This window comes from Anthonomus grandis, chromosome 8 (genome assembly GCF_022605725.1).
Source record: "Anthonomus grandis grandis chromosome 8, icAntGran1.3, whole genome shotgun sequence".
Taxonomy (NCBI): domain Eukaryota; kingdom Metazoa; phylum Arthropoda; class Insecta; order Coleoptera; family Curculionidae; genus Anthonomus; species Anthonomus grandis.
The window spans coordinates 21,208,976-21,234,950 of NC_065553.1; the positions used below are offsets into that span (position 1 = coordinate 21,208,976).

General features: G+C 34.6%; 1 protein-coding gene across 3 annotated transcripts in view; it reads right to left on the minus strand.

Annotated features, from left to right (window-relative positions):
- The window catches only part of LOC126739664 (cationic amino acid transporter 2), a 56,637-nt gene extending 39,390 nt beyond the window's left edge, over positions 1 to 17,247 (minus strand). Inside the window, exons 1-3 of one of the 3 annotated variants that reach the window (XM_050445440.1) lie at positions 17,021 to 17,247; positions 3,406 to 3,553; positions 3,177 to 3,252 (exon numbers count right to left, since the gene is read on the minus strand). In XM_050445440.1, the coding sequence (XP_050301397.1) occupies positions 3,177 to 3,252; positions 3,406 to 3,552 (223 nt within the window). In that variant the 5' untranslated portion in view covers position 3,553; positions 17,021 to 17,247. Of the gene's footprint in view, positions 1 to 3,098; positions 3,253 to 3,405; positions 3,554 to 10,583; positions 10,827 to 17,020 lie in introns of those variants that run through there. The other 2 variants (XM_050445438.1, XM_050445439.1) reach the window with 2 other exon arrangements.
- Positions 17,248 to 25,975: the final 8,728 nt, after the last annotated feature.

The window sequence follows — 25,975 nt, forward strand, 5'->3', positions numbered from 1 at the left end:
TTTTGCTTCATAGGAAAAAAGAAATTTTCTGATACAAAAATGCCACTTTTTTTTCCGACACAACAGAAAAATTGTATTTAATAATGAAACGATAAGGTGTTCGAGTCTCTCAATGTGTAACTCAACAACACTATCGTATTTTTATATTAGAACAATTTGGAATTAGCCTTTTTTATGTTAACATATTATGTCTTTATTTTTTATATAAAAACTGTAAATACGTTTAAAGGTGTTATTATAGTAAGCATTTATATTCCGGACTTAGCTTCCGCTTTGTATAACTCTGTAAATAAACTCCCTCGTAAAATAAATCTGTATTAAAAAATTATATGACAGATGTGACTCGTCTAACGTCAAACGCCTGCTTGCATAAAAAAATATAATTTAGGAAATCCGTTTCGCATTCAGTTTGAAGAACAACGATTAGGAAAAGACATAGACTTATAATCAAGTATAAGTCCATGGAGAAACAAAATAATGAATAAAAAGTTAAAAATAACACCAAAATTGAGGTTATTCTAGCGCTCTAATCAAGCTCTAAATGTCAACGTCATCTTGACATTCGACACTACTGACAGTCACGCCAGCACGATATATGTCAACAACGAACTTACTAATAGCCTGTCCAAGCGAGGGATGGTTAAAACCAAAAGTAAATACCGCTTTATCTTCAAAAAGTCGAAATCTTCAAAAAATCGAAAATATATTGTATAAACAAACAAAAACTACTATGATATATTATATTTAGTTGCCAAAATATACAAAAATGTATTATGCCCAATATTTTTTAAGAACTGTAACACCACAAGTGGCTTTTGTTCAAACTCCATCCAAGTGACCAACATCAAAAGGACACAACCACTATAAATATGGCGGCCACCAGGCAGTGGTCATTTTTGGGTATCGTGGCTATATGCATAAGCAGTCCAGGTATATTTATTAAGTTCTTGATGTCAACCAGCAATAATAAATCAATATGTCAAGTTTACATTGACGGTTAGCATTTTGATCAACAATTAAATTTGTTTCAATGAATTTTCTAAATACTGCGCATTTTGTATAAGTAAAGGGTGTTTTTTTAGAGGCGGAGAACTTTTATTTGGCAACACTGTTTTTTATGACAGCCGACCTGACAGTTCTGGGTTATTTTTAGATTAGTTTGGATTGGCAATTCATCACGAACAGACTCACGCCGGAGCAACGTCTCCAAATTGTTCAAATTTATTTTGAAAGACATGGTTCTATTCGAGAAACACATCGGGCATTACGTGAGATTTATGGTGCTCATAATCGTCCTTCAGAGAGATTAATTCGAGAAACTGTTGATCGTTTTCGCAATACTTTTACTCTAGTCGACAATACGCATCCCGTAAGACGCCGTACAGTACGCACGCAACAAGCGATAGCTGCTGTGCAGCATAGTGTTGATAATGATCCAAATGTGTCAATTCGTCGTCGTTCTCAACAAGTGAACTTGTCCATCCACTTTATGGAAAATTTTGCGCAAAGATCTCGGATTGCGAGCATATAAAATTCTTGTCCAGGAGTTGAAACCTCAGGGTCATCTTTTGGGCCGTACATTAGCTGAATGGGCGGAAGGAAAGATTGCTGTTGATCCACGATTTCATATGAAAATTTTGTTAGTGATGAAGCACACTTTTGGTTAAATGGATATGTAAACAAGCAGAATTTCCGAATTTGGGGGGATGAGAATCCACGAGCTATTGGCGAAAAACCGTTACATCCAGAAAAACTAACCGTTTGGTGCGCTTTATGGGCCGGTGGAATCATTGGTCCTTATGTCTTCAGAAATGCTGATGGCCAACTTTTTTGTGACTCAATTGAAAGCCGTTGCAGGCGTTGCAGAAATGTGGTTTCAGCAGGACGGTGCCACGTGCCATACAGCGCGCCAAACAATGAATTTACTGCAAGAGACATTCGAGCAACGAATAATTTCAAGGAATGGACCTGTAAACTGACCAGCTCATTCGTACGACTTGACGCCATTAGATTATTTTCTTTGGGGCTATGTTAAGTCGCATGTCTACGCTGATAAACCCGAAAGACTTGAGCACTTGGAAGCCAACATACGACGCGTGATTGCCGAAATACAGCCTGCAGTACTGGAAAGAGTGTGTGAAAATTGGACCTCTAGATTACGCCACGTACGCGCCAGCCGTGGGGGTCACATGCCCGAAATCATTTTTAAATATCAGTGCCAAAAAAAATTCTTTAATATAAAAGGAAATTCGCTCATATCAATAAAATATTTTGTCTTTTATTTCAATTTAAAGTTCTCCGCCTCTAAAAAAAACACCCTTTATAAGAGTAAGAAGAGTCTACTGTACGGAATCTGCACTTGGCAAAGTCAATTATCACACCATCTCGTGCTACGCCTAAGATGCTCTTTTTAACCAGTATTAGCGACAAATAGATATATTTTCATTAAAGAAATTCTGCATGCGTTTATAGCACTGACATAATAGAATGGATTACGCGCCGTGTGATTGTTTGTCTCCGTCATGAGAGAGAGGTCCGAGAAAGAGTAGGACCTAGTTTGGGCAAAAGGCGGTTGAGAGTCGTTATTTTTAATGGTTTCCTATAGGTATGGTTTTTACGTTGATATTTTTTAAAGTTTTCGTTTTATATACTTCCTAAGTGAGTTCTTTAATGTGTCTACGGTTAATAAACTTCCATCTGATCTACCATTGTGTAACTAGACCATAAAAAACTTTAATGGTGACATATAAACAAGGTTTTGGTCAAATTAGAAGTGTTTGCCTTCTAGTGCCATTATTTTTTGGTGTCAATATACAGTGTGTGACAAAAATTTTAAATGCCAAATTTCTCCTCCAATCATTCTGGTCATCCTCTAATAGCACTTTCTAAATTTCTTCTATTTTTTAAATGTGTATGGGAAGCAATAATATGGAATAAACATTTGCTTGCCAAATTAGCTCCATCCTTCACATGCTCTCTTTCTCTCTCACACACTGCGACGGAATCGACATAGTCATGCGACAGCCGTTCCATTCTATGATGTCAGTAGTTTATAGATAAAACTTGACAAAAATGGCCATATCTCGCTTATAGCCTACCTGAAAAAATACTAGCTATTGCTGCAATAATAAAGCTGATAACTACACCTGGCCCCGCTACTTTTTTTGCAACCATACCCGCTACTAAGTACATCCCTGTGCCAACGCAGCTGCCTACTCCTAGAGATGTTAAATCGAGCGTCGTCAGACATTTCTGGAAAACAGAACAACCATTAACTGGAATTATGGCGCAGTCGGCAGCAAAAGGTATAAAAATCCTTGTCAACTCTAATTATACACTAAATCTATTGTGACCATTAATAAATTAAGAATTCCATAAGGGTAAGTGGATAACACATGTCCTTACCGTTAACTTCTGTTTTCTATCGTCCGACCTTTCCGGCAAAGTTTCTTGTAAACTTTCGGCGTTTTTCGTGCGAATTAGTTTGCTAAACAAAAGCAGACAGTTTCTACGGAGTTGTTCTCGGTCGGTGGTTAAGACGCCCAACTTCATTCTGGAAAACAAGAACCGAAATGACATAGGCATTTTCTTAATTAAAATCGCGAAATCGGATAACATAGTTTAGATTTAACATCTGAGGTTATGTGCGTTGAATTTAGTACAAAATTCCCCGCCACTGCGGCGTTTTTTTCGCCGCATTTCTGTTATTCGTTGATTCAAATTATTGGATATTCAAACCACATGTATGAAGCTTATATCGGAATCGTATTTCGGCCATCTTTCTTGGCAAAATTGACAGGAACGACATTGTTGACGTTGACTGATGGAACATCATTTGTCATATCATTTGAGACTTAACCGATTACAAGCGATCTATCGGTAATTACCGTTTCTAAAAGGTATTAACGAAACCCGTCCAAGCGGTTATAGTTATAACCGTGTAGAGATACGTGACCAATTAGCCCTTATACGTCATCAATTTGGAACAGTAATTACCCAAGTCCGGAGCTGTTTTCTAAACGTCAAATGTCAAAGATATTGAAATAAGTGCGGGAAAAAATAAAAACAAACAAGAAATTATTTTCTTTTTAAAGATGACAGAAAATTTATTATGGCTAATAAGTTTTTTTAAACTCTTTTTTGATATTTATGTTTAAGAACTAATTACATATAACATTACTGGCGTCTGGGGTATTATTTACAAACAAACAAAATGATGACCGCGACAGCTGACAAATTACGAAGTTACTTCAACCAAACGCGTCCAAGCGGACACGATTGGTTATGTTATAAAGGGACTGTTTAAGGTCAACCAAGGGCTTAACCGCGGTTAAAACCGATAGATCGCTTGGAATCAATTTTTGAGTTTGTTTTTCAATGTATGGCGTGAATGTTGTTGGGTTTGCTTTAAGGATGCTATTTTAAATTAATTACTTTTTTTTCTTAAAAAGTGTCTCTTTCAATACCACGAGTAATGTTTTAATTGATTTGCAGCAATTCCAGGTTTCCGGTAAGAAAATGTGATGTCAATTTTTCGCCTTTAATTAAATCAAAGTCAAAGTTGGTTTTAATTAATCAAGGGGACGTTTCACCTTTCAAATATTTAATTTTTAATTAATAAATAGATATTACAAAATGTCTGACCACTCAATTTTTTTTTCACAACCAAACAATAGATTAAAATTTTCCTGTAAATACTCATCCTAAATGGTTCTGATAAACAGTAATAAAAGATTTTATCAATTTGCTTCAGACCTCATTACAACAAAAACATAAAGTGAGATATGTAATGTAAATGAATCGGTCATTTGAGAAACAGCACATGTCACTTTTAAACCATTTTACAGAAAATAAGAAAAACTAAAAATCTCAAAGAATGGATTAAAAAACTATTTTTAAATAATTAGCATTAAAAACTTGTTCGATTTCGGGCATAATACAATAATATTTAAACCTTAAAGAAAAATTAGAAAAAAATATGGGTATTTGAAAATGCGCGACATGTGATGTTTCTGAAATGAACATAAAAACTCAGAATATAAGGATATATTTTTATTGAATAATACGTCAAAAAAACATAAAATGAAAAACAAAACTAATTAATGGTCTTCATTTTCAGTTCTCGGCCAATTTATTATCTCTGTATAAAAGCCGTGGTGTTCTTCTGGAATGTATGCAAAAAGTCGCTTTATGTCTTCAAGTTTTTTTGAATTTATCGGAACCTTTCCTTGTGAATAAGCTGGTTGTTGCACAGGGGTAGGGAGGTGTAATAAGTTGGGGGTGGCAAGTCTAAATTTATGGCTTGTAACCCCGTCTATAAAATTAAACGCCTCAACTACGCCAGGTTCATTTGAAGAATATCTAAAATGCGTGAAGTTTGAAATGTGTATTTTTGGTCCCTCGGCACACCTCTACCAAGAGATTCAATTCAAATGTTTTTTTTTTATAGAACTTTGGCCACCAACCTTTAAAATCAGCAATATCTTCAGTTTTTGCAAGTTTTACAAAATATTTCGATTTTTTGTTGAATTGACCATCATTTCGACGTATTCCATTATTGAGTAGATTCTATCATGTTTTTTAATCACTCGTTTAATGGTTGCAAAATTTCGATCATTTGGTAAAAAAGAGTGTCCTCGTTGTGGAAAATACTGGTTAATGGTTTCGAATCGCTTCGTATGCACCAACGCCAATAAAAATCTGATTATAGTATGGTTTCGATTCTGACCACTGCAACTGTCGGAGAAAATATGTAGATGTTTAGTCCCGACTGGAATTTCATTCTGCAAAAAGTCCAAAAAAAATGACGCTACTTCGTTGGGACCCTTTCTTGCGATACCCTCATGATAAAGGTAGAACTTTATCGGTATCATTCAGCGAGGGACTTTTTATTTTGACACCTAATTTTTCGCATTTGCAGCAGGTGTCCACTTGCGTTCGTCCAAAAGAGACGGAAAATCTTTCTTGAAAGATTTTCAAGTAGAACTTGTATTTTATTTTACACGTACATAATTTTCACGTTAAGTTTCTCGTCAAGATAATGTCTTTCTTTGCTACTATAATGTGAAATTTTCGTAGGAAAGCTCCTGATATGATCCTCAATCTGGCAAACTATATTTCCTTGAATTGCATTTCCAGAAATACACTTGTCATTAGGATGTTTGCCCTCTACAAGTAACTTAGTTAGACGTCGAACTCCAGCAGGTGTAATTGCGTGAATGTTAATAAAAGCCTTTCTGCACACCACGATTCGTCCAGATGAGGATGTTAAAAAGTATTTAAATGTGTAAGATTTCGGTTTAGCTCGCCCTATATTCCTTGGCCTTTTAACTTTGACGTTTTGGCAAGACATTAACGCTTGTAAATATGCATCCTGCTCATTCTTGGTTGCCAAAAGCCTGAATTTTTGAAGAATCTCCTGACGGTCACCTTCGGAACATCGGTTATAACACTTTAACTTACATCTACAAAAAAAAATGTACTCAACAAAAGCTAACTTAACCTTCAAAACCCGTAACAACTTACCCGCAGTTTTCACCCTGTTCTTTAGCAGAAACCACAGCACCTTTATAATTAATATATTCTTCACCCTTTAGTCTAGCATTTTTTATTATTTCACACTTGTATAACTTTCTTTTACCCTTCTTGTTTGTTAAAATAGTCGGAGCACTATCAGAGTTACTACCACTTGTTGACGGCATGGTTTACAATAACAAACAACAAAACAAAAAATAGCACTACTTATAATGCTTTGAGAAAGAGCACATGTCACTGACTTGCGTTGTTACTAAACGGAATCGAATATTAGGAGGAGAATAAAATCGTGCGAATGTTATCGGACAAGTGATGTTACTGTATGGAACGATGTATTTACCCTTAAATATTGCATTATCGGTATAAAATCAAAATGGCCGAAAATATAACATGTGCTGTTTCTCAAATGACCGATTCAAATTGTATTCAGACTTGGAGCTATAAAATTTTTTCTGATCACTTCTCTTCAACAAATTTTAATAACGCCGATACTACTGATACTGCTGGTTTTATATTACAAGCCATATTTTTCAAAAAATTTGTTTTGTCATTATCTCACACTTTAATTTATTTAGAGGGTTTGCACTGTCTATTTTTTTACTTTATTTCATGCTCTTATCTTACCACTTCCACTGAGATGAGACATAGATTTAGAGTCTAAGAGAGCTAAGCATCCAGAATGGATCAGAGTGAATGTTTTTGTTATAACTTGTTTTTTTAGTTTATTTTTACTTTATGTAGGCATTTGTCTTTCATTTAACTTTTTTGTCTGATATTATTAGTTCCAAGTTATGTTATTAAATATTATGAGAGACCAACAAATATATACTATGTAAATGATATATGCTATACTATAAGTTTTTTCCATTTTCAAAGAGTTTATTTTGTATTGCAGATAAATATATTGTTTTTTAGATAATACTCTGTTATCGAATTTTTAATTAGTTTTTCAAATCTGTTTAATTTTTCTTTATGAAACAGAAAGAAGTATATATTATATTCTTTTAACTTGAGTAGGTTTAGTACATGGATGTTAGTTCTTATGTCATTAAGTATTATTCAAAAACATTCCCTTAATTGTCTGCTACTTAAAGCATACTTTATAACATGTTCCTTTTCTTTCGAGTCACAATGTTGAAGACTAGACCCCACCCTACAGAAATCTGAATTTGTTGACCTTTTATTTGCATATATAGTTTTGTATTGCACTTATAAATATTATATGTTGTAACGAAGTTTCTAAATTTTCTGTAATTCTCTTATTTATCTATAGAATTACTCGGTTCTTTTTTCAACTTAAATTAATAATTTTCAAGATTCATTTTGACAACTAAGATTTGCCCAGTAAAGTTAGGAAAGTTTCTATTTTGTTAATAAATGCGCGACCGCGTTGATTATTAATTTATCACCGCGTTAATACGTCAGCACCGTTCGTGTCCGTACCACCACTACTGTTACCGCGTTTACTAAGTGCCGCGCATGTCCGTGCTCTATATAACGCGATGCACTGACCGGCAGTCGGAGTCCGCGCAGTCCGCAGTTAGGGATGTGCGATACTGAGGAAAGTACCGGTATTTCGGATCGTATCGTATCGTTTTAAAAGTACCGGTTGGTTACAATATCGACAAGTTCAGTACCGGTACAATTTAACTAAATATATATATTTTTTTAAATGTTAAATTAGCGCGGACTGGTATGGTCAATACTAATATTTTTCGTATTATTTATTAAAGTATTATTTATTAACAGCATTTACTTCGAAATAACTACAAGTGAAAATTTGAAATTTGTCGTCACTTAAATTAAAACTGAACAACAGAAAACATTAAAACGTAAGACAAAAAGAATTATTCTAGAAATTGAAAAATAATTACAAATTCCAGTAACTTAATTCTAGCGAATTTAAAAATAATAGCCTTGATAGTCTATCTCCAAGAAGTCTGTTACGGCATTCATCCATTATCGCATCAGCCTTTGAAAATAGGCGTTCAGAAAATGGGTTGCATCTGCCAACACTACGAATAAACATAAACAGAAAGACAGAAGGAAACATGAGTAAATCCGTGCTTCACTGCTTCATTCATATTAATTTATGTGGTATCTTTCTGATTAAATTAAATTTATTTCATAGCATTCTTCGATACGGGATACGATAGGTACTGCATAAAACTCAAACGGATCGGACCGTATCGTACGTTAAAGTACCGGTATAAAATATCGAGTATCGGAAGAAAAAATACCGGTACTCGAGAAAATCGTATCGTATCGCACATCCTTAAGTCCGCTGAGAATAGTCCCACCGAGAAGACCGACCGAAGTAAGCCCCACAGTACCGTACACCGCTCCGCCGCTGTTGTCAGCATGTAAGTATAATAGGTAAGAAGGTAGGCAAATTCCTTTTTCCTATTCCTAGTGTCTACAGGATACACGGGGTTGCGTGCCGGACCGTTACGGGTAACACTGTGTATTCCTTAAAAAGTGCTAGGGGGCTACGTGTCGGACCGTTACAAGGTATCACCCTGCATTGGATATTATCCCATTATTCCCAACCTGACAGCATTGCCATCTTCTACCTACATAATTAAGACTGCGTCTACCGACATTTTAAACAGAGTTGGCCAAGGTTACGAGTGACCGCATTTCTATTAGACCGCTTAATTATCCTTACCATTCCGATTAATACCGACCGTTTCATGCTTTATTTTCTCTGGGCTGTATCTGATCCGTTTATTCACTGCCATAAATGATCGTACCGCTTTTACATTTTGCTTACCGACATGGGTTCTCTTCATTGCACCCCTCCTCTTCCCGCACCGTACCGTATTGAATTTGGCCGTATGTAAGGCTTATTGAGAAGTGTTAGCAAAGAGATGACATGTTAGCTTTTGGGATGAATAAATGTGATTTTGTTGCAATGTTGCCTATTGTTTTACTCACACAGAAGACCTGGATTACTTTCTCCATTGTCTAAAGGCTACCCGATAGGCCGTGGTCCCTCATCCACATTAAACTTGAGGGTGGCGCCCGAGATAATGGTTGGATAACCAACTACAAACTTTTTAAATAACCCAGAAGATCGAGAGGAGATAGGAAAAATTAGTAAGCGCCAGTAAATACCATTACAATGTATTCTATTTTTACAAATAAAAAGCATTTATTATTAAACTCTATTGAATCTATCTATGTTCGTGTTAGTAAAATAAGGATATGATTAACATAATGATAATGTCCTTAGATGTACAATAAGAAAATAGCACACAAATCAGTAGGTAGTTCAGTGCTGACAAAATACATTTTAACATTTTTAGATTAAATCTAATTTAAATATTGTCTGTTATAATAGATTATTGTATATTATGTATAAAAATAATTATTTTTCAGGAAAATATTGTTTTATTTGCATTTTGAAATTGGTGATATGTGTTACACTAGTGTTAACTGATTATTGCGGTACATTAACTCATTTAGATATGTAAAATAAAGCTGAAGAGTTTTATTTTATCCTGATCAATATCTGATGCTAACACCTCATCAAAAAAGGTCCTATTTTCTACCTGTAATCTTTTTGATTAGGCGTTTGCTCTAGATATTGTGATAAAATAATTAAACTGAGAAGAAAGATGAGATTTCTTATTAAATGAAATTTGAATTTTTCCGCCTTAATTTGGGCACGCGTATCTACCATTTTGATTGGTCCAATTAGGTACTTCAAACTGTCAAATTAGTTACAACAGTTTTCGTTGCCAAGAGAGATGACACTAGCCGATTTATAAAAAGAATTTCTATCAGTTTGTATGCAACAACCGCTTCTCTATATTTTTGTGTTTTGTGATTCAAACTTTGACAGTTGTCTGTCTTACCGAGAGTTACCATGACTTACGATCTTTTAGACAGTTTATTCTAAAAAGCATATCACATAATTAAAAGCAAAAATCACGTGTAAATCTATTCCATTCCAGTTTTTTTCCATTTTAAAGTTCGATTTGTATGGAGAAAAGTAGAAAACATCGGAAATGGTTCTTCCAGATTCTATTATTTTCATTATGTACCTTGAGAGCCAATTACGAAAATGTAGGTCGATTGCTTCTATATAACCATTGAAAATTAGCCGATTGTGGTGTCAGATCGCCTTTCATCGCTCATCTCTCCGAGCGCGCCGCGTTATTCAGTCAGAAAAGCAATTTTCCTCCGGGACATTTTAAATTACAACAAATAAACACGTCAAATAAACCGACAAAATTAATAAATAGCCCTTTTGTTCCGGCCATGCATATTAGTGCCATAGATTAATACTACTGCACTATTATGATTAGTGTCGACACCACGCCAACAATGTAAAATGAGTAAATTGAAAGTGTCAATGTTTGACAGGAAACATGCAGAGAGCATCTTGAACCGTCAAATTGTTATGAACTTTGGTTTAATTGTGTTATATTCAGTTGGGTTGGAGTTCATTGAATTGGTTGGTTTATTGGTTTAAGTTGAGTTAGGCGCAATTCACACAGAACGGGCATATGGGGGTGGCGTGGTAGACGCATGTGCCACTTGCATGTTCGCTTATGGAGCAATACAGATAGAAATGGCGTGGCACAGCCGTGATAAGTCACGCCACCGTCACGTCACTTCGACCCCACGAGTGGCCTACACTAGTAGTAAATGCCATATACCAAACAGCGGTTTATATTGCTTCTTTCTGGCTATTTCGTAAAATGCGGAATGATTATTTATTTAATACGAGTTCTGTGAAGACGTGCAATAGTGTGCAGTTCTATACGACTATAAAAGGTAGGGATTACTGCAATAGAAGTGCACAAGATCAAGCATGGGAAAAAATATCAAATAAATTCAGTGAAAATGGTAAGTATGTACGTGTTTATTAACAAAAGATGTTTAAACTCGTATTTACATTAGAAATTATACTTTTGTTTCCGTAACCGAGTGTAAAGACCGCTGGAAAAACATACGAGGAAGCTACTCAAAATAAAAAGCCAAATTAAAAACAAAATCAGGACAAAGAACAAAACAAGTCAAAGAATATTATTTGGCCCCACATCTCTCCTTTTTGGATCCTTTCTTGAGTCTTGTAAGAGCAAAGGCAAAGTGGATCAAGAGTCTGCCGACGCATCATCGAGCCACCATGCAGCTAAAACGGGGTCACAATCTAATGAGTCTAAAGACAACTCCAATGCTGATGTACTCTCACCTTATAACATTCTATCCAGTCGTTCCTCTCGGTCACCTGTACCATGTTCACCTGTACCTGTTCAGAAGCGGCGTTTCAAAATTGGAATTTTGAATTTAGACGAGCATATACTATCCTCAACCATTCCTGAAGCCTCTACTATCCCAATGGATAGTTTTCAATCATGGATTGAAGATTCGGTAAATCTAGGTTTAGTACCGCACAGGAACACGGATGAATTTCATTTGAGTAAATTTATACAATACAATAATTAATATTAGGGTAACATTATCGTTTTTTTTTTGTTTTAGTACAGAAATAAATTCACTTAAATATATTTTCTTCAACTTACATCAGCGTTATTAACAACCTTTCCTCTAAACTGATAAGTTCTCTTCAATTTGTAGGTTTCTTCTCAATATTAACCCGTACTAGTATTTTATAAAAACATTGAACAGACATTCGATAGAAACTTTGAAAACATTCAGGGCACATATTGAGCTCCCGCATAACATTAAACGAACCACCAGCTTTTTCTTTATCTAACCACAAGGGATGTATTCAGTAACTCCTTTGCCTTTGAATGTTAGCTAAATTTACAAGGTTCAACATATCTTGATCATCTTTGTCATCCCAAAGCATTGTAACTTTACTACACAGTCATGTACGTAACAAATAAATGACAATAATCACATTGAATCCCTTTCTATGTGAATTGTGCGCGCCACGTCCGCCCCATTCCAGCTCCATGCCAGTCCCACGCCACCGCCATACGCCCGTTCTGTGTGAATTGCGCCTTAGGTTGTGCCAAGTCGGATTGGATTGGGTTGGGTTGGGTTAAGTTAAAACTCTAAATTCCTATTGAAATATGGAAATTTCTAAATCACAGAACTTGAATCTATATCGGCAAGGTCCAAGAATCCCTTCCTACAGAAGTAGGCAGCCCCACGGATCCTGGGGGAGGCACGATACCGATTATACTAAAACAAAAAAGACTGTACAGGCATTTGCTTCCAAACGAGAAATTCAATCTCTGCAGGGATGGGGGAGTATAAAAAAGAAAGCTAATGTCCACTATTCTCTTGGCACGGAAGAACCGTACAGACGAAAAGGCAGCCTGCAGTTTTTATGATACTGGAGACAAACGAAAGGATAATTAACTTAATTTGTACCAGTAACATGCGTGTAAGGTTTAAACTAAATATTTTTGATGAAAAATATGGTACACCACTTTTTTTTGTTTTTGTCTCATTTATTTCTGAGCAAGTCTGATCTCTTGACTTTCTTTTGTCCAAGGTTGCGTATTCGATTAAAAAAATAAAATCCATCTACGTAAATGTATTACGTGTTTATTATTAATGTTTAGATGTGATTCTGATTTTCGTTTTAAACCAAATGAAAAAAAAGAAATTAAATAATTATAAAAAATATTGAAAATGACCACCCTCTGCCATTATGCAAGAGTCTATACGTCGCTCCATTTGTCGACGAATCCGTTAAAAAATTCCGGGAGAATTTTGAATTCATCATCATCCAGTCAAGCGCTTCCATTGTTGAACATAGGCGACCTCCATAAGTCTCCATCTCCTTTTATCTTGTGCAGTTGCAACCCAGTTACTGGCAATTCTTTTGAGGTCGTCCGTCCGTCGAGTTGGTGGTCTTCCCATACTTCGTTTGTCCGATCTTGGTCTCCATTCCAAAATTCTCTTAGTCCATCTGCCGTCTCGCAATTTGACCGGCCTATTTCCACTTAAGTTTTGCGATGCCTGTTACAATATCGTCGACGCCAGTTCTTCTGCGTATTTCTTCGTTTCTAACCCTATCTCTCAACCTCACACCAAGCATAGACCTCTCCATTTTACGTTGTGTTATTTGTAGTTTTCTCATACTTAGTTTAGTGAGAGTTACTGTTTCTGCGCCATACGTCAAAACCGGAAGTACACATTGATTAAATGCTCTTCTTTTAAGGTGAACTGGAACATCATTTTTAAATATATTACTGAGTTTTCCAAACGCGGCCCAACCCAGTGATATCCTTCTCAGCAGTTCGGTGGTCTGGTTATCTCTGCCAATTCTTGTTTCGTATCCAAGGTAAACGTACTTATCCACGATCTCAATTTCGGTGTTTTCCAGTCTGATTGAAACACTAGATACCAAGTTTGTCACCATTTTGGTCTTGTTATAGTTTATTTTTAAACCAACGTCCCGTGTAGCGTGTTGTAGTTGTTCCAGCATTTCTTTAGCGTCTTTCAAATAGTCGGCTATAAGTACTATGTTATCTGCAAAGCGAAGGTGGTTTAGTTTTTCACCATCTATGTTCACACCCTTGTCACCCCATTGCAAAGTTTTAAATGCATGTTCTAAGACTGCAGTAAACAGTTTTGGAGACATCTTGAATTTCAAATTACGGCACATGAATTAATAATTCGATTTTTCAAGTCATCAATATCCACTGCCGGAATCCTGTACACCAAAGTTTTTAAATGACCCTATGTGGTAAAATCTAGTGGGTTCATATCTGGTGACCGAGGTAGCCAAAACTGAGGACCGCCTCGGCCTATCCAACGATTTGGATATGTTTCGTCTAAATAACGACGTGCTAATAAACTAAAATGGGCAGGACTAACATCTAGGGGTATCGTCTCAAGAAGTCCTGGAAGTACCTACGTCTTGGAGAAAGCGAGTGTATGTTTTCCCATTCAATCTCTGTGGTAAAAAATGTGGGCCAATAAGGTGGAAAATTGTTGTTGATGATGAGCTTCAACTATGGCATGGGAATTTTCATGTGGCCAAATGTGATTATTATGGTATTTAATGATTGCCTCTTTGGAAAAATTAGCTTTGTCGGTTAACAGAATTTTCCATCAAAACTGAGGGTTTTTAAGGCAAACGAGAAAATTCAAGACGCATAGGAAAATCTCGTGGTAATAGAGCCTGGACTCGTTGTGCGGGATATGGATATAATAACGGATCCTTTAAAATAGTCCATACCGTCATATGATTGACATGTAGTAATTTTTTTAGTACTGGTGTCAGGTTGTTCATCAATTAAATTAAGCACTGCTTCTTCCAATTCCGGTGTTCTAGTATCCCTAATCATGCTGTCTTGGTTGAAAAGTTTCAGTTTCTCGTAGTCTTTGATGAAGGCGTGCAAATAATGTACGATGAGGTGCCATTCGTTCAGGGTACATTTCAGCATATATTCTAAATGCTTGCAATGAATCAGCAGACATTTAACAGATTAATAGGTTAATTCATTATTTGAAAGGTTAAGTAAAAAGAGGAACCGTATTTAACACGTCTACGACTTGATAGATAATTGTTCAATAATTGTTTCATTGATGGAAATTTTACTCCCTCCATCTTACTAAGACTTTTTAAAATAGCTTTAGGCTTCAAATGTAAATCAAATAGTTTGTTTATTTCTGTCTTAACTTCCTGACTTATTCCGTAATCAGAACGAATTCCAATCGACTCGTGGTTATGGGCAGCCTCTACACGATAGAGCAAAACAGCATTTGATGTAGCTTCAAACAGTAAATAAATTTGTGCCGCACACTGAGGGCCACGACGTTTTACTTTGTTACAGCGATAAATCCTTTTCTTTCCTTCTTCAGTCATATGTGTTATTAAAATAGACCAAGTATTTTCTACACGAACAACTTCCTCCGCTTCTTTAACACATTCAAATTTTCTTACAAAGAGCCACTGCTTACTCTCGCCACGCTTTTTTTTTGTTTCTAATTCTTCAATCTCTGAATCACTGTCCGAACGATATGAAGGAATTTCTATTTCATTCTCCATTTGAATATTGTCATCAGAACTATTCCCGGGTAAAACAGTATCGAGTTCCATGATTATTTAATGTTTAAAACGAATAAAACGGTGCATAAAACAACTGTTTATACTACTGAAATATTATATACACCATAACCAATAAACGTATATGGGAATCCCAAACGCAGTTAACTGTCGCTCCAGTATAAACGCACGTTGCCGGATTTTTTTGTAATGCATTAACGAAAGCTGTTGCCGAATGCAAAATAAAAACTTTTAAGAAAAAAAATTGATGATTATATAATATTTTAGTTGAAATGAATTTGAAAATTAGATGCTCATTTAGAGTTTTTGAAGTTTAGTTGGTATTTTGGTAAACTGGTTTTGAAAATTAGAAGCTCATTTTGATTTTTTGTAAGCTTTGATGATGCCTTAAGTTTGTTCACTGATAAATTTATTTGATATACAGAAATATAAAAGTTGCCATGTTAGTTAAAATAGTTACCGCATTTTGTTGTACATCCATAATATTTGATGCTCATTTAAAGATTTCCCTTATTTATTTATTTATCAAATCGGCTCCAGCTTTAAGTAACTTTAAATTAAAGTAAAAAAAAAATATTATTTTGCAGAGCTCATCGCTGTCGTATTTTTTATTTATTTTTTTATTTTCTTGTTCTAAATGTTTCTAGACTAGAAAAATTAACTTTGCATTTGAGCTAACTGTGTATCTTCTTATATTTGAAATTGTTTATATATGCATTTAATTTAAATTGAACATTCATATTTTATTAAGCTCCAAATATATTATACCTTTTACTTTTGGAAGGTCACCTGTACTCATTGTATTATAATATAATATTATACTTGGTTTTCTTTTTACCAGTGGTAGCAGGGAAGCTATATATAGACCTCGCCACGCTTAAATAGTAGTTTTTATAATATTAAAAAGACGTTTATTATTATTATTAAATTGGGTTTGCGGTTTGTTGTAGGGATTACTTGCAAAATGGTGATAAATTGATGAATGGACTAGAACAATTTTAATGGTTTTTTGGGGAATGCCAATAAATAATTTAAACGTTAGAAAACTAATAGGAATATAATGTCCTGACTGGTCATGAAAATTCACCAAATAGGTATAAAAGGTCACAAGTCATGTCTAAAGTGAGACTTTTCATGTGCTTACTAGTGAACTGGTAGTGAACTCTATTGTTCTAACATGCACCTAATTCAATAGAGACCCTATATTACCTAATTACTATAAAACGGGCTTCAAAATCCCATTTATTTGCTTATCCGAGAGAGAATATCATTAAAACGAAGTAGGGGAGAAGCAGTGCGGTATAAAGCAACACGTCTCCACTTAGACAACGTGAAAGGGTATATAAATATATGTGTTGCTTCCACATCCATCAAGGAATTCGCTATTTTTCCGCAGCAAAAGCGTTAAACTTGAAATATAGGTCAAAACTTACAAATAAAAAAAAAAACCATTAAGGGAAGGTTACAAAATTCAACACTTACTTCGAGCCCTTTTGTTACGGCGGCAACGAGGATGTTGGTAAAACTCTACGCTAATTTTCTACCGCACACGGATTTAACATGTCGTCGCGCGTATATACGTTAAAGCGGCATTTTCTTTTTAATTTTTCCTTGGATGTGCATGATGGACGACGAACGGGGACGAAAAGTTGAAATCCATAAGCGGCAGGGCAGAAAGTTCTCGCTCGCACTGAAGAATATTCGGCCTTTGTGGCGCAACGTATCGACCGACCGAAGCGCCGTTTGGCGCACACGTTCAACCCCCTTCCGCCGATATTTTGATCAGTCAATGCGTTCTATTTATTCCGGTTCTCGTTTTAAATGTAATTAAAAGGGTCGTTTTTTTTCTTGTTTTCTATCGGTGTTAATCAGACGATAGTTAATTTTTACGACGATCCCCAGGCGGCAACAAATGTGTCCTATATAGACATCCAAAAGTTTTTTCTTTTTTAAAAATATGAAGATCCAACGTACGTCCGTTAATTTCTTCAGAAAATTAAATTGATGTCCTAAATGGATCATGTCGATACAAATAGATAAATGTAACAGTAGACCGTCCGTCAGAGGACCATTGAATAAAATTGTCCACTAGGCGAATAATTTCTCAATGCAAAGGGATATGCAGTGCATCCGAAGAAAAGTAGCGGATAAATCCAATAAAAATGAAATGGACCGAAATAAATGCCCGAACCCGTTGATTTTAATATTTGATTTAGGGTTTTTCTACGTGGAAATTAAATATACAGAGTGACTCAAAAAAAGTTAATATGTTTTTTAAATGGAAACCACCAGTTTTTAATGCAAAATCAGAAAGAACGCATTTTTTTACAAAGGATATGGTACAACTGAATAATGGTTACATAAGCAATTTTGAACGAAAAATGATGATAAATTGTAAAATTAAAGAAATATCTATCTAAATTAAATGTTCGAATTGAGCACCGTTAACAACATGACAATAACCAAGGCGATTTAAAAATTCTTTTTGAACCTTGTCAATGACATCTGGAGTAATATTTTTAATTTCCTGGTGTATTTGTTCTTTAAAATCTTTTAAACTCGCTGGTTTAGTGACACACGCTGTACTTTTTAAGTATCCCCGTAAAAAGTAATCAAGGGGAGTTAAATCTGGCGATCTGGGTGGCCATTCAATGAACTCTCGCCTACCTATCCAAAGATTTGGAAAAACTTTATCTAGATGATAATTGCAAAGCATAGTATGGCTTGGTGCATGTCGGGCTCAATCAAATCCGGATACAAAGTTATCATAGCGTGGAGAAGATCATTTTGAAGAAAGTCCAAATACCTCTCACTAGTGAGAGTGTCATCAAAAATGTAAGGTCATAAAACTCTTCCTTCCAATATACCGTATCACACATTGACTATTTGAGGGTGTTGTGTATTACATTCTATGAATCGATGAGGGTTTTTGGTCGCCTAGTATCGACAATTCTGTCTGTTCATATGGCCGTTTAGAGTAAACGTTGCTTCGTCAGAAAATATTATCCATTTTACAAAATTATTGTTATCATTACAAATCAATCTCAAAATTTCGGCGATCAAAAGCATTTCTCTTGAAGTAAGAATATTTTATAAGAGTGAAACTTTGCTTTTTTCAATAATTTGCACAATAGATCGCGATAAATTAACATTAGAAGCCGTGCCTGTGATTGTGGCTTTGGGATTATCTTGGACCATTAACAGAACGTTAAGCTCATCTTCTTTAGTTATTGAACCCCGAACAGCTTTTTGAGTAGCCCCAGCATGCCCGAATTCACGAAACTTTGCTTCAACTCAGCTTACCATGCTTTGGCTAATAGGCGACCGATCAGGATGAGTTGCATTAAACAAGTAAACCAACTCGTTTTGTGTACGCGACATATGTCCGAAACCAATCATGCACAAAATTTCGATTCTTTCACGTTCGGTCAATTTTCTCATACTTCATACAATAACACTAGGTAATAAAGTGTAATTACTAACAAAACGCAGGATGACACTGCTTTCGCCTCTCAAAAAGAATAAAACCACTTGCAAATGTAAAAATAGTTGCATCAAAATACATTCACTTTTTGACACCGACAATACCAACTAAAAAACCAAAATACCTAGTACTAATTTAGATAGGTATTTCTTTAATTTTACATTTTATCATCATTTTTCGTTCAAATTGCTATGTAACCACTATTCATTTGTACCATAACCTTTGCAAAAAAAGCGTTCTTTCTGATTCTGTATTAAAAAATTGTGGTTTCCATTTAAAAAACATATTGATGATGTCATATATTTTTTTGAGTCACCCTGTATATTTAATATCCACGTAGAAAAACCCTAAACCAAATATTAAAATCGACGGGTTCGCAGGCATTTTTTTTAGAAATGGTACATTTCATTTTTATTCCGCCTTTTAGATTAAGTCATCCATAATACAGGGTGTCCGGAAAATGTAATTTGTATGTATATCAAAATATTTATGAAACAAAAAATTCTCATGGATTATATCTCATGTGAAGACCACAGGCAAAGAAGGCGCTACGTCAAAAAACGGGATTTCGAGAAAACAATTTCTAAAGCATTGGAATCTTTATTTTTGTTCGTTGGGGTGAGTAATATTCCAAATAAATGATACACAAATGTAGCTTTCATGTTTATTATTAATGTTTATCTAGTAAATTAAATCAAATAGTAAATAAATTCTACAAAAAGAAGAAAAAGACACCTCATTACAGAAAAAAAGGTAAAAACGCACTTTGTCATATTATGATTTATTACAAAACATTTTGATTATTAACCTAAGTTTTTCATAAAAAAAAATCTTAATTGTCTAAAATTATTAATAGTAGCTGTAATTAATTTTTGTGGTAGCCAGTGTCAGTTTCTTGAAAATGGAATGCTGTCAAAGTATTGCTGAGCCTCGGGTCCGCAAAATTTTTTAAGATCTTGTAAATCTTTCCACTTTGCTTGACTCAATGGTAATGGACCTAAAATTTTAAATTCCCTACAATAGTAAAACTATTTAAAAATTTGTCATACACTAAACTCACCATCAAATAACAAATCGGGAAGATTAAATTCTCCAGCTTTAAGCAGTTTATTAGGTCGAAATTTTCTGTCTGTTATGGGGCTTGATTCCCACATCCCATTGTAGCTGTTTCTGAAGTAGATTAATTGGGGATGTTCTCTCACAATCTTCAGTTCTCTTATCGGTCTTGTTGAAAAAGGACATTTTCTTCTATATCTGAGCTTCAAAAAGGACGTCCAGTTTCTAAAAAGATCTTGTTTGGCTTCAACAACTTAGGGCAACAAGGGCATAGGCCTTGCCCTAGCAGATTTGAAGTGATCATACCAGTCCGTGGGTAATTCTGCACGTATTTTTTGGTTAATGAGACCAAAATCTTCATGTCTTCTGTCACATTCCATGTAACTATGGCCTCTGATTGGGAATGTTATTTTAACTGAATCTAGCTTCTTTTCAGTATGTACTATGTAATGAAGAGCACGAATTAAAGTGTAATTTTTATTTTGGCCTCCACACGAGTCACACGAGTTCACAGAAAATCTCCAAATGTCGAACATATTTACCAAGAAAGTTAAAAGAAAAAGATGGAGTAGAGAGCTAACGGAGTCACTACCTTTATTTCCAGTAATTTCTGGAGTCATGTAAAACACTGAATGGAATGTGGATAAAACATGAATGTTGAATGAATAGATGGAAAGTTGTCTTTTGTAATAAACATCATTCGTTGTTATATTAGGAACTGGCAGATTTTTTGCCTAATCTAAGCAGATAGCTTCTGTAGAAATGCTCTTCTGGCTGTTTTTCTTTGCATTTCGTTTCCTTTGGTAAAATACTTCTGCTTTTAATTTGTGTAACTTGTTTTCCATTTCAAGTTTTTTTATGTCTTTCTCTATTTGTTTATATTTTACAGATATTTTGCCTTCTATGTTTCGTTTACTAGCTTCCAATCCTTTTATTTTCGCCAAATGTGTATCACACTCACTGCAGGCGTCTGACCTTGGAAAGCCGAAAGCTATATTAAATTCTGAACTAAATATACTTCGATATGTTTCATATGAAACTTTTATTAGGGGAAACTTCTCTTCAAACATTTTAAACATCTTTTTAATGTTCAAGTCTTCAGGCAAATAAACTTTGGTGGTTTTTCTTAGGCTATAGTGCGTCTTACGCCCTTTAAAAGATTTAATATGATCCCGGACTAGGTTTCTGGAGTTCTCTGAAAACTTATGAGGACGATTCAAGTGTTTGCCCCTGCGGTCACGTGAAGCCTCACCTTTTTGTTTTAAGGACCTTTGAAGTACTTCCAGTTTTTTCCTTTCAATGCCATGCATCGCCAAAAAAGCTTTTTGACACACCTGCTTTTCTTGTATGTTTCCATTGGCAGAGAATGTTATTCTTTAATGATAGGAGGCATCGTGAAGTACAGCAGCTTCTTCTGTTTTGCGAGGCCTTCTCTGTTTTATTGGTAATACTGTGATTAAACCGCATAAGTAGATATTTTGCTCATCAACCGAATTTAATTCGTTAACGCCTAATTACCTGTAACCTTTCTACCTCGGGCACATTTTCAAAGCACTTGTAACGTTTGCAACCACAATCTTTGCCAATAACATGGCTTCTTAAGTTGATTTTTTCATAACATTACTATCTTATTATATAACGGTAATTTTCCATACCGTTTCCTTTTTTTAGTTGAAAAATTCAAGGCAGGCACTACTACATTACTACTTTCAGATTCCGACATAATTATTATTTTTACATCAAGCACCACGTGTTGAAATAAACAAACTAAGCCATAATTTACTACGAAATGCAAATAAATAACAAAAAAGCAAAGGTTTAGTCTGACTAAGCGCCTTCTTACCCAGCACCGCACTGACATGGCGCCTTTTTAGGCTGTTCGTTAATATTAAAAATTGAAATTACTCCTGACTGAGCGCATTTATAGCCTGAACGATAGGATAGGGTTAAACTTTTGAAATTTTTCTAATAGATGGCACTGATAACTCAATTTCCTTAAAAATTGACATAGCGCCTTCTTTGCCTGTGGTCTTCATGTATTATCTCTCTTAGAAAAACGAGCACAGAAGTTTTCACTTCCATACTCAGTAACATCAAAAGTTGAATGTTTGGGCTGGTATTTTGGGCGATCATATTATTGGGCCATTTTTCATTGATGGTACTTTGAACGCCGAAAAACACCTTGAGTTGCTACAATACTTCTTCTTACCGTTCAACTCCTCTCTGATATAGACCAGTCTATTTTCAACAAGATGGCTGGACTGCTCATAATACGAATAGCGTAAAAGAGTTTTTAACAAATACTTTTTCTAACCGCCTTATTAGCGGGACTGGCAATATTAAATGGCCTCCAAGATCTCCCGCTTTTATTTGTGGGGTTATCTTAAGGAGACTATTTATAAACATCATAATAGAAGGCCAACGAATTTAGAGCAGTTGAGAAAAAAAATTGTTGAATCTGTTCATTCATTTATCTCAAACTCTTTTGGAATTAAGAAACAGCTTTTACGATAGGCCAACCTTTTGTTTAGCTAAAGAAGGAGGTCTTTTTATGCCTTTTGTTTAAAGAATGATTTGTCAGGTTTATTAATTAGAGTTTTATATTTTGTTTTTTAATAATGTATTTTTTTGTGAATTTTTTATCTTTATCAAGTACCAGTGCACCCTCTGCTTCTATTTTGTGGTTTCAAAGATATATAGAAAATACCGAATACCGACCGAATGCAGTTGTTAAGGACTTGTACTTCTCCCGTCTATTTTTATGGCTCTATATGTTGTTCCTAGATTTTAAGAAATTAAGAAATGTATAAAAAGAATGTGTTGGGAGTTCTGTCACGTAATGTGTTTTTAGTTGCGATTCAATAATAGAATACGTTTAAGCTTTGGAGGACGCAGACTGTGCAGGTAACTCAAATGATGTTAATGTTTTGTCATTAGATTTTATGAGAATGTTATTTACTGGAAATCTCGTAAACAGAATGTGTAGAATGAGTACGTTGCATTATCAGATGCGATTTCAGAAATTCTTGTGGTAAGAGAAATGTTAAAAACCTTTAAAGTTAACTTAAATAATCCAGTCCAAGTTTAAGAAGATAATTCTGGCGCTGTAGCAATATGTAAATATGGTAACTATACTAAAAATGCTAAGCAAATTGAAATTCAATATCATTTTGTGCATGAGAATTACTTAGCTAAGGTAATAGATATCATACAAAATTAAATCTGACGAGAATTTAGCTGATATTCTTATTAAGGCACTGGGTAAAGGAAAGTTTATTTGCTTTAGACATTTATTAAGCTTAACGTAAGTTTGTTACTTGACCGTTTTAATATTAGAATTATCTGTTGTATTTTTGTAATAGGTAGAGAGCATAAAAGTAAGGTGTGTTAAATATCTAGAATATTTTTATTATACTTTTATGATCTCTTTATTTGATTATTTCATATTCATAATTATGTCAATATATTAAGCTTTGAGCTACGCGTAACAGATCGCGCTAGTAGTATTATAATTTAATATTCGGGACTGTAAGTTTTCACGTTTCTATACTGCAGCAGCTCCCTTTTTGACTGGTAATTTAGAGTTAGAAAAATACTTTGTTATGTGATCATTTATTTATTTTGTAATCACCATCAAATGTTATTAATATACTTTAGTATAATTGATAACAAGGAGTTTCAATTAGTGTAATATCTTAACAATATCTAAATATTTTCAGTCCAGACTCGACTGTCCTAAATAAGCAATTTCTTGAGAACTAAATTTGAATTAAATAATATTTTTGTGTGTTAATTTTTGAAGAAAGTGATAAGGGGTGTCGGAGATATGCAATTTTAACATTTATTTTTCTTTCGCAACTCTCAAATTCAAAATAAACAATTTTGATAAAATATGCGTATTTTTAAACTGATAAGCGTATTTTTAATTATAAAATAAAAGCAAATCCTATTTAAATATATCACTCTTCAGTTAATGCATCAACATCTGTAATTCTACGAATGACTTTTTGAATTTCCCGCCACACGCTACTCAAGTTGATCGCTCCTGACCTTGTCATCATTGTCAATAGAGTTGTCAATGGAATTTCTGTCTAATCATTAGGCAAGACGCATTTCTCTATATTTGTGTTCTGTGGATTAATAATAGGTTTTAATTTGTCTCAAATGGACGAAGGTAGCGAGCAATGATTATATTGTTATTTATGGTAGTCACTAGTCAGTGAATGGAAAAAGCATTCGATTATTAGACTACATAATAATAATAATAATAATACATCCTTTATTTGCCCAATTTACAATAAAATATTATATCTTAACTAGATACAAAGATAATAAATATCATACGCTTTAAAATTAAAAAAACATCTTAACCATAATATAGGCAAAAAGGAGGCTAAAGGCAATTTAAAAAAGATTCGTGTTTAACCTCCCTCATTAAATAAGTTATAATTTCTTTTTTGTTTCTTTTGTTGCATCCAAAATAAATTACTAGGTATCCCCCAACAAGTGCCAAACATCCAATAAGCTTTAACATACCCAATACATACATATTTAATAAACGCGACGATCGCCAGATATACCCATTCTACCGCAATAAATTTTTTTTGTTTTTATGTTTAAATACGCTTGTTGATACATTTTTAAAGTCCTCCGGAATCTGGTTGTAAATTAAATAAATATTATAAGAAAATGACCGCTGATAAAACATAGTGGTATGCAAAGGCGGAGAAATTAGACCTCTATGCCGGAGATTCAAAGAATATACGTCAGTTCTATAGCGTGTTTTATTTAATAGATACAAGGGGCGATTTAAAGTTATTACTTGGTGAAATACAGTAGCAGCATGCAAATTTCTACGATCCTCCATAGAAAGCCATTTGGCTTGTCGTAGCATGTAACTTACAGGATCTCCACGACGAATGCCGTAAATTAATCGCAAGCATGACTTTTGCACTCGCTGAATTCGACCTTTGTCGATAGAGTCTAAGCATGGACCATATACGATGTCGGCAAAATTAAAATGACTCAAAACCAGAGCGTCGCATAAGGTAATTTTTTGAGATGTAGAAAGTAGGTGTCTATGCGGAAACTTTAATTGTTTTAAATTAGAATAAGCAGATTGAATGCACTTACTTATATGCTGTTTATACCTCATATTGGTGTCAATGTGAAGTCCCAAATTGCGGGAACAAGTAGAATGCAAAAGCTTGTTTGAGGAAGCTTCCAAAGCCATACTCTGATGCAATACTTCGCGATTTTTGCCGAAAATCAAGAAGGTAGATTTAGACGAGTTTATTTGCAGATTGTGTTTTTCTGAAAAATCTATTAAGGCTTTTAGATCATCGTTTATTTTCTTGGCAGCTATTTCTTTACTTTCAGGAAAAAAAGAAAAGTAGAGTTGCGTGTCATCAGCATATAAATGAGCACTGCAATATTTTAAACAACTGGTGAGATTACTAGTATAAATACAAAATAAAACAGGTCCCAATATGGAACCTTGTGGAAACCACTTCGAAACACATCGAACTCCACGTAACTGAAATGCCCTTATTCGTTTCAACGTATTGATTTCTATCGGTTAAATAACTTTTAATAATATCAATTGCGTCAGAGTCAAACCCATTATAGCCTAAGATCGCGTAGAGTAATGTATGATTGATACGATCAAACGCTTTGCTGCAGTCGATAAGTACTAAAGCAGTGGCCTTACCCTGATCAGTAGCTTCAATAATATCATCTGTGATCTTTAAAAGTGCCGTGGTACAGCTATGACCCGATCTAAACCCTGACTGAAAAGCCGGTAAAATATTATTATGAAAATGTAAATACGTTAATTATTCTGCTAGTTTTTGTACAATTTTATTAGTATTCTGTAGTTAAAGTTGATTCGTAGGGTT